The sequence below is a fragment of the Ahaetulla prasina genome, chromosome 13 (genome assembly GCF_028640845.1).
Source record: "Ahaetulla prasina isolate Xishuangbanna chromosome 13, ASM2864084v1, whole genome shotgun sequence".
NCBI classification, from domain to species: domain Eukaryota; kingdom Metazoa; phylum Chordata; class Lepidosauria; order Squamata; family Colubridae; genus Ahaetulla; species Ahaetulla prasina.
In genome coordinates, this window is record NC_080551.1 from 8,241,201 (window position 1) to 8,257,285 (window position 16,085).

At 42.6% G+C, this 16,085-nt stretch overlaps 1 protein-coding gene across 4 annotated transcripts in view; it reads left to right on the top strand.

Annotated features, from left to right (window-relative positions):
* The window catches only part of IGDCC4 (immunoglobulin superfamily DCC subclass member 4), a 105,425-nt gene that overhangs the window by 48,008 nt on the left and 41,332 nt on the right, over nt 1-16,085 (top strand). For all 4 annotated transcript variants that reach the window (XM_058156557.1, XM_058156559.1, XM_058156558.1 and 1 more), the window contains exon 6: nt 14,671-14,808. In XM_058156557.1, coding sequence (XP_058012540.1) covers nt 14,671-14,808 — 138 coding nt within the window. The remainder of the gene's footprint in view (nt 1-14,670; nt 14,809-16,085) is intronic.

The following is a 16,085-nucleotide window of genomic DNA, read 5'->3' on the forward strand; positions in this document are numbered from 1 at the left end:
GGTGAAATCTACTTACCTTCCTTTCAGCGCACGTGCCACGCACGCACACCCTCTGCACATGCGCAGAACCTTTCTGTACATGCACAGAGGGTACAAAACACATTCCTTCCTGGTTAAAAGCAGGAAGTAACAACAGCCAGGTGAGTGGGCGGAGCCTCGCACCTGGATTGCTACTGGTTCTCCAAACTACCAGCCAAGATCACTACCGGATCGCGCAATCTGGTCTGAACCGGGAACATTTCACCCCTGCCTGGGAGCCAAAATGGGGCACGTGGAGACTCCTGGAAGGGCAGGGTGGGGAGGGGAGGGGAGGGGCCAGGCAGCAATTAAACTACCGGTTTTCCCAAACCGGCTGAATCCCACCACTGTATCGGGGTATTCATGATGTTATCGGCCTCCTTCTGCCTTCCCGGAGACACCAATATTAGGGGGGAGGGGAACACATTTTCCCAATTGGAAAACTTAGATCTGGAAAAATACTTAGGCTGAAAATTGGTAGAGAATTTTTTTTTTTAATCCACTGGTAAAAATTTGTGCCAAGAGAATGATAGGGACCCCATGTTTTTTCTGTTTCCTAAAGCATTTAATTGACAACAGCAGTTTTAAACTGTCACCAAGCCCTCCGAGGGAATCGTATTTCTCACATTTTGGTCCCCCTGCTTCCGTGCTTCAGTGCAAAAGCAGACAGAATATCTGTCGGAGAAAACAGATCTGTGCACAATGAATGCTTGGTTTGGCTGCTTTTCTTGTCTAGCTGTCTTTTTAAAGTTTGGGACCTCGAAAAGGGTTTGACATCTTGACATCTCCAACAGGTGGCTAAGCTGCTTGCTGGCTTGCCTTCTTTCCAAAGCCATCAGGGGTGGCCAAGGACAGCTGATGGACTCAGTGGTGGGATTCAGCCAGTTCTCACCAGTTCTGGAGAACCGGTTGTTAACTTTCTGAGCAGTTTGGCAAACTGGTTGTTGGAAGAAATCATTAGGGCAAAGAACAGGGGCCTCTGGTGGCTCAGACTGGTAAGACAGTCTGTTTATTAGCAGCAGATGCTTGCAATTACTGCAGGTTCAAGTCCCACCAGGCCCAAGGTTGACTCAGCCTTCCATCTTTTATAAGGTAGGTAAAATGAGGACCCAGATTGTTGGGGGCAATAAGTTGACTTTGTATATAATATACAAAAGGATGAAGACTATTGCTTGACATAGTGTAAGCCGCCCTGAGTCTTCGGAGAAGGGCGGGATATAAATGCAAATAAAAAAAAACCCAGTTGTTAAATTACTTGAATCTCACCACTGGATGGACTCTCTTTTCTGCAAAAGCCGCCTTCCTTGTACAAACACCATTTAACACAGAGACACACAACGGCAGAGATCTGGCGAGGTTTTCTCCAACATGGATTTGCAGACCGATCAGAACTCTCTTTCAGGCAGGATTAGACTATTACAAGATTAATCATGATTAGATGATTAGAGGCCTGGAGGCTAAAACCTATGAAGAAGAACGGTTGCAGAAATTGGGTGTGTCTAATCTAATGAAAAGGAGAGCTAGGGGGTGACATGATAGCAGTGTTCCGCTATTTGAGGGGCTGCCACAAAGAAGACAGGTGGGGGTGTCAACCTTTTTGCCAAAGCAGCTGAAAGCAAAATAAGATGCAATGGATGGAAACTAATCAGGGAGAGAAGCAACCTAGAACCAAGGAGAAATTTCCTGACAGTGAGAACAATTAGTGGAACCATTTGCCTTCAGAAGATCAGGAGTGTCAAACTCATGGGCCTAATGCATGACGTGCTGGCCCCGACCCCGCTCAATTTAGCAAAGGGGGAGGAAAGTCCCGCTATGTCACGTGACAATGCCGTGGCAACACGAGTTTGACACCCCTCTTCCAGATGCTCCATTACTGGAGGTTTTTAAGAAGAGCACCTTGTCTGGAATGATATGCTTGAGCATGTCGTGTCCCACTCCTCCGCTGACGGCCGGGTCAGGGAAATCCGAATCAGGCATGCCTCTGCAGCTCTGCCAAAGTCCTAGCAAAGTCCTCAGGGCAGGCAGGAGACCAGAAAGTGACTTCAGCAAGATATGTTTAGACTGCCTGACTCAGAGAATGCCAGAAAGCAGATCCTTTATATAGGCTATGGGGTGTGGCTCCATGACTCAGCACTCATTAAGGCCTGCCCCTCCCTTCCTTCTGTTGCCTCTGCCTATCCAATCTTCTGATGCGAGGGTCACTCCAGTCTGCAGCTGTTGGCAATTGACCACCCTCAGGCTCACATGCTGTGGAGGAGAGGGAGGGGTCTAGTTGCTCCGTTTGCCTGGGCATGGAGCCAGAGCTGGGGGCTGGAGATACTTCCTCCTCTTCAGCCTGTCTGGGCATGGAGCCAGGGCTGGGGCCGGGAGGCATACTAGGACATTCCTCTGTGTTCGGAAGCAGATAAGAAGGCCCCGGCTGTGGTGAGATCGGACGAGACACAACAGAGCAGGGGGTTGGACTAGAAGACCTCTGAGGTCTCTTCCAACTCTGTTATTCTGTTCATACAGTTCTTGGCAAGAATACACAACTTTCATCCCACTTCCGAGTCCAACCGTGTTTCCCATCCAAGGACTAACAAATCCTGCTGAATTTTTTCCAAATTCATAATCCTCCAGCTCAAGGATGCTCCTATCTTTTCAGTAAGTTGGACCTCATTTTGAACAATCGGAGGAGTGGTCATTAATGAATGAATGAAATGATTCATCCAATGGAATCTTCACCCTTACCCAACCTACGGCCTTGCCCTAGCCTTAATTTATTTTGGGGAGAACTCCCCACGGCTCCAGAGAATCGAATCGTTGCCTGCTGTGGTAGGAAAATGTGTACTGGCCTGGAAATCCTGCACTACAACATCAAGCAGCAGGAAAAACTTCACTAATTGGAAATCAGGATTCTTAACCTAGTTTCAAAGACTTCCACTGCTGTTTTAAGCTGAAATCCTCAGCGGTTACTTAAGTCTTTCTTCCTGCAACTGAATAAGTATATTTTGCTTGTACGACTTGTTGCAAAATCAAACTCATTTTGTTAAGAGTGTGGTCAGTTTACACAAAAATCGTAATTATTTATACATTTTGGAACATCACATATCAGGGTAGAATCCAATGTTTGTCCTCCATTTCCATCTACCCATCATCCTTTCCCTATAACATCTTTCTGTAAATATATATTTTTTAATTTTAGAACAAACAACACGAAAATGAAAGGAAATAGGCCCTCTTCTGATTCATTCTTTCTCACTATATCTCAAAGAATAAGTCAAAAGAGGTTTGGGGCAAAAAGCCCAATTAAAATCTCTTCCAGTTAAGTTTGCTGAGCTTTCATTGGGTTTCAAGGAGGCTGTGCAAATCTTTTTCTTCCCAGTGTATTGATTTGGGGATTTCAGCCATTGTTAGACTGAAACAAAGTGGAAAAAAATTAGTATAATAAGCAGAACACAGAACAAAGAATAACAGACTTGGAAGAGACCTTAGAGGTCTTCTAGTCCAACCCCCTGCTCAAGTAGGAGACCCTATACCATTCCAGATAAGTGGCTGTCCAGTCTCTTCTTAAAAACTAGTGATGGCGCAGCCATGATTTCTGAAATTAATTGTGATTAATTCCACTGATAGTTTTAGCCATCAGGAAATTTTTTATTTTTTTTATTTTATTTTGTCACAACAGTATATACAATCATCAACATAAACAATAACCCATCATGAGAGAAAAAGTATATATAAGTAAAAGTATAAGTAAAAGTATGCATATAATACTATAATGAAGAGAACAATAGGACAGGAACGGTAGGCACTTTTGTGCTCTTATGCAGGCCCCTTATAGTCCTCTTAGGAATGGGGTGAGGTCAATAGTAGACAGTTTTTGGTTGAAGATTTTGGGCTTTTGAGTAGAGACTATAGAGTCAGGTAGTGAGTTCCAAGCGTTAACAACTCTGTTACAAAAGTCATATTTTCTGCAATCAAGTTTGAAGCGGTTGACATTAAGTTTGAATCTATTGTTTGCTCTTGTATTGTTGCGATTGAAGCTGAAGTAGTCTTTTACAGGAAGGATATTACAATAGATGATTCTGTGTGTTAAACACAGATCATGTCGGAGTCGGCGGAGTTCTAAGTTTTCTAAACCCAGGATTTCAAGCCTGGTGGTATAAGGTACTTTGTTGTTTTCGGAGGAGCGAAGAACTCTTCTAGTAAAATATTTCTGGACGCGTTCGATAGTATTAATGTCAGAGATGTGGTATGGGTTGCAGATGGATGAGCTGTATTCAAGAATAGGTCTGGCAAATGTTTTGTATGCTCTGGTTAGTAGTAATTTCTCCTTAGTTCTAGGTTGCTTCTCTCCTTGATTAGTTTCCATCCGTTGCTTCTTAAAATTAAGATTAACAGAGTTGGAAGGGACCTTGTAGGTCTTCTAGTTCAACCCCTCACCCAAGCAGGAGACGCTACACCATTTCTGACAAATGGCAGTCCAATCTTTCTTGAAAGCCACCAGTGATGAAGCTTCCACAACTTCTGAAAGCAATTTCTGTTCCACTGGTTGATTGTTCTCACTGTCAGAAAATTTCTCCAGGTTGAATCCCTTGTTGATCAGTTTCCAGCCATTATTCCTTGTCTGGCCCTCAAGTGCTTTGGAGAATAGCTTGACCCCCTCCTCCCTATGGCAGCCCATCAAATATTGGAAGATGGCTATCCTGTCTCCCCTGGTCCTTCTCTTCCCTAGTCTGGCCATGCCCAGTTCCTGCAACCATTCATCATATGTTTTAGTCTCCAGTCCCCTAATCATCTTGGTTTTATTTTTATTTATTTTATTTGATTTTTATACCGCCCTTCTCCCGAAGGACTCAGGGCGGTGTACAGGCATAATAAAACCGACAATACAATATACAGGTTTAAAATACGATTTAAAAAACTTATTAAATTAGCCCAGCAATTAAAATTTACCATACTAAAAAACCCCGTTTAAAATTAATAAATTCAACATTTAAAAACCCAATTTAAGCCAGCCCCGCGCGAATAAAAAGATGAGTCTTGAGTTCGCGACGAAATGTCCGAAGGTCAGGTATTTGGCGTAGACCCGGGGGAAGCTCGTTCCAGAGTGCTCTTCTCTGCACTCTTTCTAGAGTCTTAACATCTTTTTTATAGTGTGGTGACCCAAATTGGATGCAGTATTCTAGATGTGGTCTTACTAAGGCTTTACAGAGTGGTATTAGTACCTCCCTTGATCTTGTTCTTGATCTTCTTCTGCCTTCAGATGCTTTAAGAGGTTGCCATTCTCACAAATATTGGAAGACTTCTACCATGTCATTCCAAGCTTTCTTTTCACTAGATTAGGCATTCCCAATCCCTACAACCATTCTTCATGTGTTTAAAAACAAGGTATTTGTTTTGCTTCTGTGGATGGGTGGCATAGATGCTTTTTCTTTTCTTGGATTATTATTATTATTATTATTATTATTATTATTATTATTATTATTATTATTATTATTATTTTGTTGTTGTTGTTGTTGTTGTTGTTGTTGTTATTATTATTATTTATTACATTTGTATACCGCCTTTCTCCCGAAGGACTCAGGGCGGTTCATAGCCAGTAAAAACCACAATACATATAATACAGGTTAAAAACAGTATAAAAACCTAATTCAATATATGGCCTAAAAATTTAAATACGATTAAAAACCCCAATGTAAAACCCCAATTTAAAACTACGTTTAAGCTAGTCCTGCACGTCGAAACAACGTCTTCAGCTCGCGGCGGAAGGTCCGGAGGTCAGGGAGTTGACGAAGCCTTGGAGGCAGCTCATTCCAGAGGGCAGGAGCCCCCACAGAGAAGGCCCTCCCCCTGGAGGTCGCCAGCCAACATTGTTTGGCTGACGGTATCCGAAGGAGGCCCTCTCTGTGAGAGCGCACTGGTCGGTGGGAGGCTACTGGTAGCAGTAGGCGGTCCCGTAGATACCCCGGTCCTAAGCCATGGAGCGCTTTAAAGGTGATAACAAGCACCTTGAATTGGACCCGGAAGACCACCAGGAGCCAGTGCAGACTGCGCAGAAGAGGTGTCACATGGGTTAAATGCTTAAATGCTATTTTAAAGCCAAGGTTAAAAAGGTCATGTTGTGGTGTTTTCTGCCTTGCTGGTAGCAAGGATTTGAGCAGTTGTTACACACAAGGCAGATGTTACACTCAAGGCTGGGCAGACTGCTCCGTATTAAGTTCCAGACATTTTTTAAGGAATCTGCATTCCAAAGCAGAATGAGACTGGGAGGGGCCTTTGCAAAGAGATGTTTTCTCCAACTCAGGAAGAAACGGAGAAATTGTGGCTGAGGGGAAGAAAGTGGTTGGTGTTAGAGCAACCCTGGTCAGATAATGTTCCTCACCCGAACATCAAGGTGTGTGACCCATGAAACCTCTGGCTAAGTTCTCTGGCTCTTGTCTTCAAGTTCAGAGTCTTTTATATCTTTGAAGCTACCCTTGGAAATATGTCAGCTATGTCTGTAGACATTCCAGAACCTGACTATAGCTGGCCAGGGAAGTCTTCTTCATTTTGCAAGATGATTAGATTAGTTTAGATTAGATTAGATTAGATTAGATTAGATTAGATTAGATTAGATTAGATTAGATTAGATTTGAATTCTTTATTGGCCAAGTGTGCTTGGACACACAAGGAATTTGTCTTTGGTGCATATGCTCCAAATAAGTTTATTAAGTAAGTTTATCATCTTACTTAGCAATAGCAATAGCACTTAAATACCACTTCATAGTGCTTTTATAGCCCTCCTCAAGCGGTTTACAGAGTCAGCATATTATCCCCAACAGTTTTGGGTCCACATTTTGCCAACTTCGGAAGGATGGAAGGCTGAGTCAACCTTGAGCCAGTGAGATTTGAACTGTTGAACTGCAGCTAGCAGTCAGCTGAAGGAGCCTCTAACCACTCTAACCACTGCGCCACTTCTGCCCTCTAGAGAAATTGAGGTCAACACTCTCCGTCCTTTAGTTTGGGGTGATTTGATGGGTTTTTCAAGCTGAAGGGGTTTTCCTTTATACATCCCATTAACCTCTTCTTCCATTAGCAGAAGGCGAGCCATTTCATAAAATTCAATATTAAGTCAAGAGAAATTACACAGAGTTATTGAATTTGCCAAATCCAATCTGGTGCCGGAATTAAGTTTTTCAAGCACTGCATGAAGGTTTCGATGGAAATATGGTGCGTCCATATTTTAAATAGAATATAACATGCATTATATTGGTACGGATTCTTTTAAATTGTTTATTGTTTGTTTCCGGAAGACCCTGAAGAAATAAAAGCAGAGAGAGCCTGTGTGCCCATCTGCCCTCAATTGCTTAAAAGGAAGAATGAGGAAGAGCTTCACCAGTTGGGCTCCTGACCAAAGGTTGCCCGCGATTGAGCAGTGCCTCCTGCTTGTTCCAATATTTGAGGAGTGTTTTGCAGTATGTCATGGGAGATGTCATGGGCATGGCTAGTCTAGTGAAGAGAAGGACCAGGGGAGATTGTCGTGTCCCACTCCTCCGCTGACAGCCGGGTCAGGGAAATCCGAATCAGGCGTGCCTCTGCAGCTCTGCCAAAGTCCTAGCAAAGTCCTCAGGGCAGGCAGGAGACCAGAAAGTGACTTCAGCAAGATATGTTTAGACTTTGCCTGACTCAGAGAATGCCAGAAAGCAGGTCCTTTATATAGGCCATGGGGTGTGGCTCCATGACTCAGCACTTATCCAGGCCTGCCCCTCCCTTCCTTCTGTTGCCTCCGTCTATCAAGTCTTCTAACACGAGGGTCACTCCAGTCTGCAGCTGTTGGCAATTGACCTCCCTCAGGCTCACATGCTGTGGAGGAGGGGGAGGGGTCTAGTTGCTCCGTTTGCCTGGGCATGGAGCCAGAGCTGGGGGCTGGAGATACTTCCTCCTCTTCAGCCTGTCTGGGCATGGAGCCAGGGCTGGGGCCAGGAGGCATACTAGGACATTCCTCCATGTTCGGAAGCAGATAAGAAGGCCCCGGCTGTGGTGAGATCGGACGAGACACAACAGGAGATATGATAGCAGCCTTCTATCAGTGAGGGGCTGCCACAGAGAGGAGGGGGTCAAGCTATTTTCCAAAGCACCTGAAGGTCAGACAAGGAAAATGGATGGAAGCTGATGAAGGAGAGATTCAACCTGGAAATAAGGAGAAATTTTTCTGACAGTGAGAACAATCAACCAATGGAACTTTGGTTGCCTTCAGAAGTTGTGGGAGCTTCATCACTGAAAGCTTTCAAGAAGAGACTGACAGCCATCTGTCAGAAATGGTACAGGGTCTCCTGCTTGGGCAGGGGGTTACACTAGATGACCTACAAAGTCCCTTCCAACTCTGTTAATCTGTTAATGTGATAAAATGACTCCATGGTGTCATTTTGTCAGAGCTCCCATGACATGCCATCAGAAGATATCAGAACAACAGAGTTGGAAGGGACCTTGCAGGTCTTCCAAATCCAGCCCCCTGTTCAAACAGGGGACCTAAAGCATTTCAGACAAGTGGCTCTCCAGACTCTCCTTAAACACCTCCAGAGATGGAGCACTCAGAACTTCCAGAGGCAAGTTGTTCCACTGATTAATTGTTCTAACCGTCAGGAAATTTTTCCCTCCATTGCTTCTTGTCCTGCCCTCGGGTGCTTTGGAGAATAGCTTGACTCCCTCTTCTTTGTGGCAGCCCCTGAGATATTGGAACACTGCTATCATGTCTCCTCTAGTCCTTCTTTTCATTAAATTAGACATATTGTACCCAATTTCTGCTACTATTCTTCATGTTTTTTAGCCTCCAGTCCCTAATCATCTTTGTTGCTCTTCCCTGCGCTCTTTTTTTTTTTAAATTGTATTTTGAATATTTATTTCAGTTTCACGAAAATGGTCTACAGCAAGTATACAACTCTTGTTTTAGGAAAAATTCTGCAGGAATGACTTGACTATATGCATACGATCAAGCCATTTATAAACACTGAGGCTGCAATTTTACGTTCTTAGGAAAATGCCTCTGCAGTCTTATTGTAAAGTCTCAGCATCTTCTTTATATTGTGGCAGCCAAAGCTAGGTGCAATATTCCAAGTGTGGTCTTATAAACTTACTATACCAAGGCATTTTAAAGTGGTACTAACCCTTAAAATGCCTACCTCTACTTTCTTCCTACCCCCGCCTGCTTTTTTCTCCTGGAGACAAAAAGAAGGCAGCTTGGCCTGCTGCTAGTTCTATTCCGACACTCTGATCTCGTACAAATATGTGACGCAGAAAACATGTTTCTGTGGGGCACGACCACAGCTAGCAATTAGATCTGTCAGTTTAAATGAAATTCTGCCAACAGCCAACTCCGTGCGTCATCTTCAATAGCCACGCACTCACTCCCGAATTCTCAAGGAACACCTGTCCCTGCTGAGAAAAAAGCTGCACATCTATGATATTGTCTCCACCGATTTCCTAGACTTAAATGCTGTAGTAGTGCTGGTGCAATAAATTTAATTCAGAAATAAAGATTGTGAGCCAGAAAAGATGCTTCCAGACTCCTTCTGATACAGAAGAAGAAGATATTATCTCTTTAACCCAGCGGTTCTCAACCTGTGGCTCAGGACCCCATTGGGGGTCGAATGACGATTTGCCAGGGGTTGCCTAAGACCATCGGAAATATGGGAAGTATACTTGCGAGTCGAAGAATCGCGCTCCAATGGTTGACTCCACAAGCCAGCTGCAGGCTCTTCAAATCGCTAGCCGAATTCGGCTTCAGGCGCGATGAATTAAAAAAGAGAGAAATCTTTGCTCTGATGTCTCCCTCTCACGCCAGCTGCAATCACTCCCAATCGCTAGCCTAATCTGGCTTCACTTAATAGGGGAGGAGTCTCTGCTTTAATGCCTCTGTCCTCAAGGCAATCGCAAGCAGTTCAGATCGCTAGCCAATACAGCTTCAGGCGCAATAAATTCAAAACGAAAATAATTTTATGGTTGGGGTCGCCACATCATGGGGAATTGTATTAAAGGGGTCGCCACATCTTGGGGAATTGTATTAAAGGGGTCGCAGCACTATAAAGGTTGAGAACCACTGCTTTAACCTAACCCTCCATGGAAGGACCACGTCCAGTTCTCCAACCCTAGTTTGAGATTCCATGCCCAGCAGTGCATCAGAGCCCTGTGCGCGGCACATAATATATACATGTTGGCTCTCAGCAACCCTAGTGGGGTCAAAGTTGTTGAAAAAGAGCTGGATCTCCCTTGGGTTCTTGCTCTCAGCATCTCAAGAGGAAGAGAGAAAACAGATAAAACAACTAGAAAGAGTGCAGAGAACAGCAACAAAAATGATTAGGGGACAGGAGGCTAAAACATATAAAGAACAGTTGCAGGAACTGGGTATGGCTAGTTTGATGAAAAGAAGGACTAGGGGAGACATGATAGCAGTGTTCCAATATCTCGGGGGTTGCCCCAAAGAAGAAGGAGTCAAGCTATTCTCCAAAGCACCTGAGGGCAGGACAAGAAGCAGTGAGTGGAAACTAATCAAGGAGAGAAGTAACCTCTGGTGGCTCAGACTGCTAAGACAGTCTGTTATTAACACAGCCGCTTGCAATTACTGCAGGTTCAAGTCCCACTAGGCCCAAGGTTGACTCAGCCTTCCATCCTTTATAGGGTAGGTAAAATGAGGACCCAGATTGTTGGGGGCAATAAGTTGACTTTGTATATAATATACAAATGGATGAAGACTATTGCTTAACATAGTGTAAGCCGCCCTGAGTCTTCGGAGAAGGGCGGGATATAAATGCAAATAATAAAAAAAACCTAGAACTAAGGAGAAAATTCCTAACAATGAGAACAATTAATCAGTGGAACAACTTGCCTCCAGAAGTTGTACATGCTCCAGCACTGGACATTTTTAAGAAGAGATTGGATAATCATTTGTCTGAAGTGGTGTGGGGTTTCCTGCCTAGGCAGGGGGTTGGACTAGAAGACCTCCAAGGTCCCTTCCAACTCTGTTTTATTTATTTTTATTTATTTTATTTGTCACAACAGTATATATAAGCATAAGCATGAAAAACTATACTATATAAAGCGTATATATAATACGCTTTCATATAGTAATAACTATATGAAATTGGATACTATCAAAGGGAACATTAGGATAGGAACGGTAGGCACATTGGTGCTCTTATGCACGCCCCTTACAGACCTCTTAGGAATAGGGTGAGGTCAATAGTAGATAGTTTTTGGTTAAAGCTTTGGGGATTTTGGGAAGAGACCACAGAGTCTAGTAGTGCATTCCAGGCATTATACAACTCTGTTGCTGAAGTCATATTTTCTGCAATCGAGATTGGAGTGGTTCACATGAAGCTTAAATCTATTGTGTGCTCGTGTATTGTTGTGACTGAAGCTGAAGTAGTCTTCAACTGGAAGACTACTTGTAACAGATGATTCTATGAGTTAAACTCAGGTCATGCCGAAGGCGGCGGAGTTTTAAATTTTCTAAACCCAGGATTTCAAGTCTGGTGGTATAAGGTATTTTGTTATAATCAGAGGAGTGGAGAACTCTTCTTGTAAAATATTTCTGGACATGCTCAATTGTGTTAAAGTCCGAAATGAGGTGTGGGTTCCAGACAGGCGAGCTGTATTCAAGAATTGGTCTAGCAAATGTTTTATATGCTCTGGTTAGTAGTGTAGTGTTTCTGGAGAAGAAGCTACGCAATATTAAGTTTACAATTCTTAAAGCCTTTTTTGCAATGTAGTTGCAGTGGGCTTTGTTACTTAGATCATTTGATATGAAAACTCCAAGGTCTTTAACAGGGTGGGGGTCATCTACAAGGTAATGACCATCAAGCTTGTATTTAGTGTTCAGATTCTTTTTTCCAATGTGTAAGACAGAGCATTTGCTGGTTGAGATTTGGAGTTGCCAAGTTTTTGACCATTCCGACACAAAGTCAAGATCTTTTTGAAGGGTAGCTGTATTGTTGGTAGTGTTGAATAGTTTAACATTTCAGCAAAGAGAACACAATTACTTGTAATATGGTCACAGAGATCGTTAATGTATAATATGAAGAGTGTTGTTCCAAGAACACTGCCTTGGGGAATGTCGCTATTGACAGGAACAGGATTTGATAGGGCATTGCCTATTTTGACCACTTGTTGTCTGTTTGACAGGAACACTGTTATTCTATTCTATTCTATTCTATTCTATTCTATTCTATTCTATTCTATTCTATTCTACTAAGTAGGTTTGGTGCTTATCTGTGAACTTTCTCATCCTTTTCCTGAACAGAAGTTTGACATTGTGTTGAAGCCCACCCACCCGCCTCCAGCAACCCACAACCCCCCTGGGGATGGATGGATTTCGGGCTTTGAGCAGCTGTTCAGGAGAGAAGAAGAGAAGAAGAAAAAAAAGAGCCATCTGTGATTTTTTCTTCTTCTTCTTTCCTGGTTGTTCAAAAAGCGAGAAGGCAGTTAGCAGTTGACGTGAAAATGTTTTGCAAATGCTACTGGTTTGGACAGCCATTCAAGAGAGGCAGTCCAGGCAGGGCTTCGATCACATTTTGACTTTTTTTTTTTTTTACTCCCTGTGGATACCTCAGAAAGGATGACGGGGGGGGGGGGGCGGGCGAGGAGAGCCTACTATGGTGAGAGAAATTAAACACAGATTTGTATTATGAACCCTCCTATTTTATCTCGTAAGGATTTTGCAAGCACGAACCTATTTAATTAGGAACTTAAGCAGTGGAAAATTGGTTGGTGGGGAGAAAATTTAATTAGTGGGAGGGGGGAACTGAACTGAGAATTAAATGTGCATTTGTTTACTCCCTAAACAATTGTGGATTTGGAGTGTGAATGGGAGGAAGGAATCCAGCCAAGTATTTGTTTAGTTTTTCCTCTTTTAAGAGCAAGGGACTGTTTTTGTCCATTACGTAAGACTTGTACTTTCTTTGCCTAAAAAAATAAAAAATAAATGCTAGCATTAAAGTTATTAACGCAAGTTTAAATCAAGTGAGTTGGGTAAAAAATGGCTTAGTTGGTAAAAAGGGAGAGCAATGAATCCTGTTTTATTTTCTTTTTTAATACAAGTTTATCTGTGACTTTAATACGGTAGATTATCCTGGTCTTGTGTTGTGACCTAGACCCAAGTAGTTATTACCAGACACAATCAGTCCTAAACAAACATATTTTATTAGGACAGCTGAGAATTGCTTCATTCTCAGCTTAGTCCAAATTAAGTCCAAAACAAAGTCCTTCAGAAAAAGTCCTTCGGCCTTATCACAAACCTTTGTCTTCTTTGGCACCCTGCCAAAGGCTTTTCTTGGCGAGAACCCCATGAAGTTCAGAAACAGGAGACAAGAAACAAGTGTAACAATGTTGCTTTCCTACAAAGAACCCAAGAGCCGTTGCTGCTCTTTTAAGCCTTATGGGAGGGGCCAATAATCTCCTGGCCTTACTCCCAAGTTATCCTTTTTGCTTCAGCTGCTCTTGCCTTCTGGCAGCTCTTCGCATGCATGCACTAGGAACAGGCTTCTCCTGTTCCTCTGCCTCTCTGCTGTCTGCCTCTAGAGGCTCTGGAGTCCACACATCACTCCCAGATGGCCCTGGCCCCATCTCTAACTCCGAAGCACAACCCTCGTCCGGGCCTTCCCCTGACTCCAGGACTGACCCATTGTCCTCCCCAGCCTCCTCACTATCCGACTCCACTGCCAGCTCTATAGGCTACTGGCAGACCACAACACCTTGGGAGATTTAGGCTAAAAACTCCCAAGGTGAATGAATTGAGGACAGGAGAGAACAGGAGAAGAAAGAAATTATAGCTGAGTATTAAGAGTATCTGCTTAAAGCAGGGATGTCCAAACCTGGCCCCTTGAAGAGTGGTGGACTTCAACTCCCAGAATTTCCCAGCCAGCCAGCAACTTGCTCATATTTATAGCTGATGCTGGCTAGGGAATTCTGGAAGTTGAAGTCCACCACTCTTCAAGGGGCCAAGTTTGGACACCCCTCGCTTAAAGTTTTTTTTCCCTTCAAGTTCAGACATTGGAGAAAATGTTGTGAGTAAAGAAGACCAAGGATGGAACACACAGCATCTAAGGACAAGGGTTTTCATAGCAACCAGAGACCAAATGGAATTTATAATGACTGAACTCCTACAAGTGTAGCCAACTCTGTGAAATTTCAACTGTGAAAATAAGGGGAGATGTAGTGATTTCACAAGATTTGAGATCATCCCTCCTTCCTACTTTCTCCTTCCTTTTTACAACCTCTTTCAACTAACTTCCTTCCTCCCCCTCTGCTTCCTCCCATCCTTTTCATTTCCCCCTAACTTCTTCTTCCTCCCTCCTTTCTTTCCTTCCCCTTCCTCTCCTTCCTTCATTCCCCAAAACCAGAAAACTTCCACAATGGAAGGAAGCTTTTATATGTGGTGTAGATTTTATAAGAGTGTTAGTCTGTCTAACTATCGAAGACCTTCATTCTCATGCAAACCTTGAACACTGGACTCAGAAAGCTTTTCTTCTCTTTTCTTCTCTTCTCTTCTCTTTCTTTCTTTCTTTCTTTTTTCCTTCCTTCCTTTCTTCGTTCCTTCCTTCATTTTTTTCTTTTTTGCTTTTGGTGAAATCCTTCTGATTGAAATATGTGTCTGGGGAATGGAGGGGGAAAAAGTAAATCTAACTTTTGTTGCCCTAGGTCCCCAACAATCAACAATGGGTGATGTAGTCATTGTCACCGCACCGGAGAATGCCACAGTGGTAGTTGGAGAGACTGTTGTGATGGAGTGTGTTGCATCGGCAAATCCCACACCTTTCATTTCTTGGATACGGGAAGGTAAATGAAGTTAATTTCCCTTCTGATGCCCATTCCAAGCTCTTTTGGTCTTAAAATCGGGTGGGGATGGTGGTTGTCGTCATTTTAAATAGACATTGCATTCTAAATGCAGTGTCTATCCCAAAAAACCCAAGAAAGTCCAGTTGCCTCGTGGAAAAAAAAAAAAGCACCTTTGGGACAATCCTGACCTGGAGGACTAAGAATCGCTGCAGACTTTTAGCTATACAATTTGGGATGAATAGCCTTCGAATGGTGTGGGAGTATGAACGGGTTGTCAGAAAAAATTGCAGTCTACAGGAACCATTAGAATAGAATAGAATAGAATAGAATAGAATAGAATAGAATAGAATAGAATAGAATAGAATAGAATAGAATAGAATGGAATAGACTAGAATAAAATAGAATAGAAAAGAATAGAATGGAATGGAATGGAATGGAATAGAATAGAATAGAATAGAATAGAATAGAATAGAATAGAATAGAATAGAATAGAATAGAATAGAATGGAATAGACTAGAATAAAATAGAATAGAATAGAATAGAATGGAATGGAATGGAATGGAATGGAATGGAATAAAATGGAATGGAATGGAATGGAATGGAATGGAAAAGAATGGAATGGAATGGAATGGAATAGACTAGAATAAAATAGAATGGAATAGAATAGAATAGAATAGAATAGAATAGAATAGAATAGAATAGAATTTCTTTTTGTTGTGAAAAAATAAAATTTTCATTTGAAAAAAAAAGAATTCTAAGGTACAACACTTAATGATAGTCATAGGGTACAAATAAGCAATCAGGAAACAATCAATATCAATATAAATCATAAGAATACAAGCAACAAAGTTACAGTCATACAGTCATAAGTGGGAGGAGATGTGTGATGGGAACGATGAGAAGATTAATAGTAGTGCAGATTTAGTGAATAGTTTGACAGTGTTGAGGGAATTATTTATTTAAAGTGATGGCGTTCGGGAAGAAAGTGTCCTTGTGTCTAGTTGTTCTGGTGTGCAGTGCTCTGTAGCGTTGTTTTGAGGGTAGGAGTTGAAACAGTTGATGTCCAGGATGTGAGGGGTCTCTAAATATTTTCACAGCCCTCTTTTTGACTCGTGCAGTATACAGGTCCTCAATGGAAGGCAGGTTAGCACCACTCAGGTGATCCTGAGCACACAAATAAACCTCCAAGTGGCCTCAAAGACTCTTTAAAAGGATGCAAATGGCAGCTGTCTGCAAGGAGTATAAATCCTTCCATTCCCCACCATCCACTCAGAGCT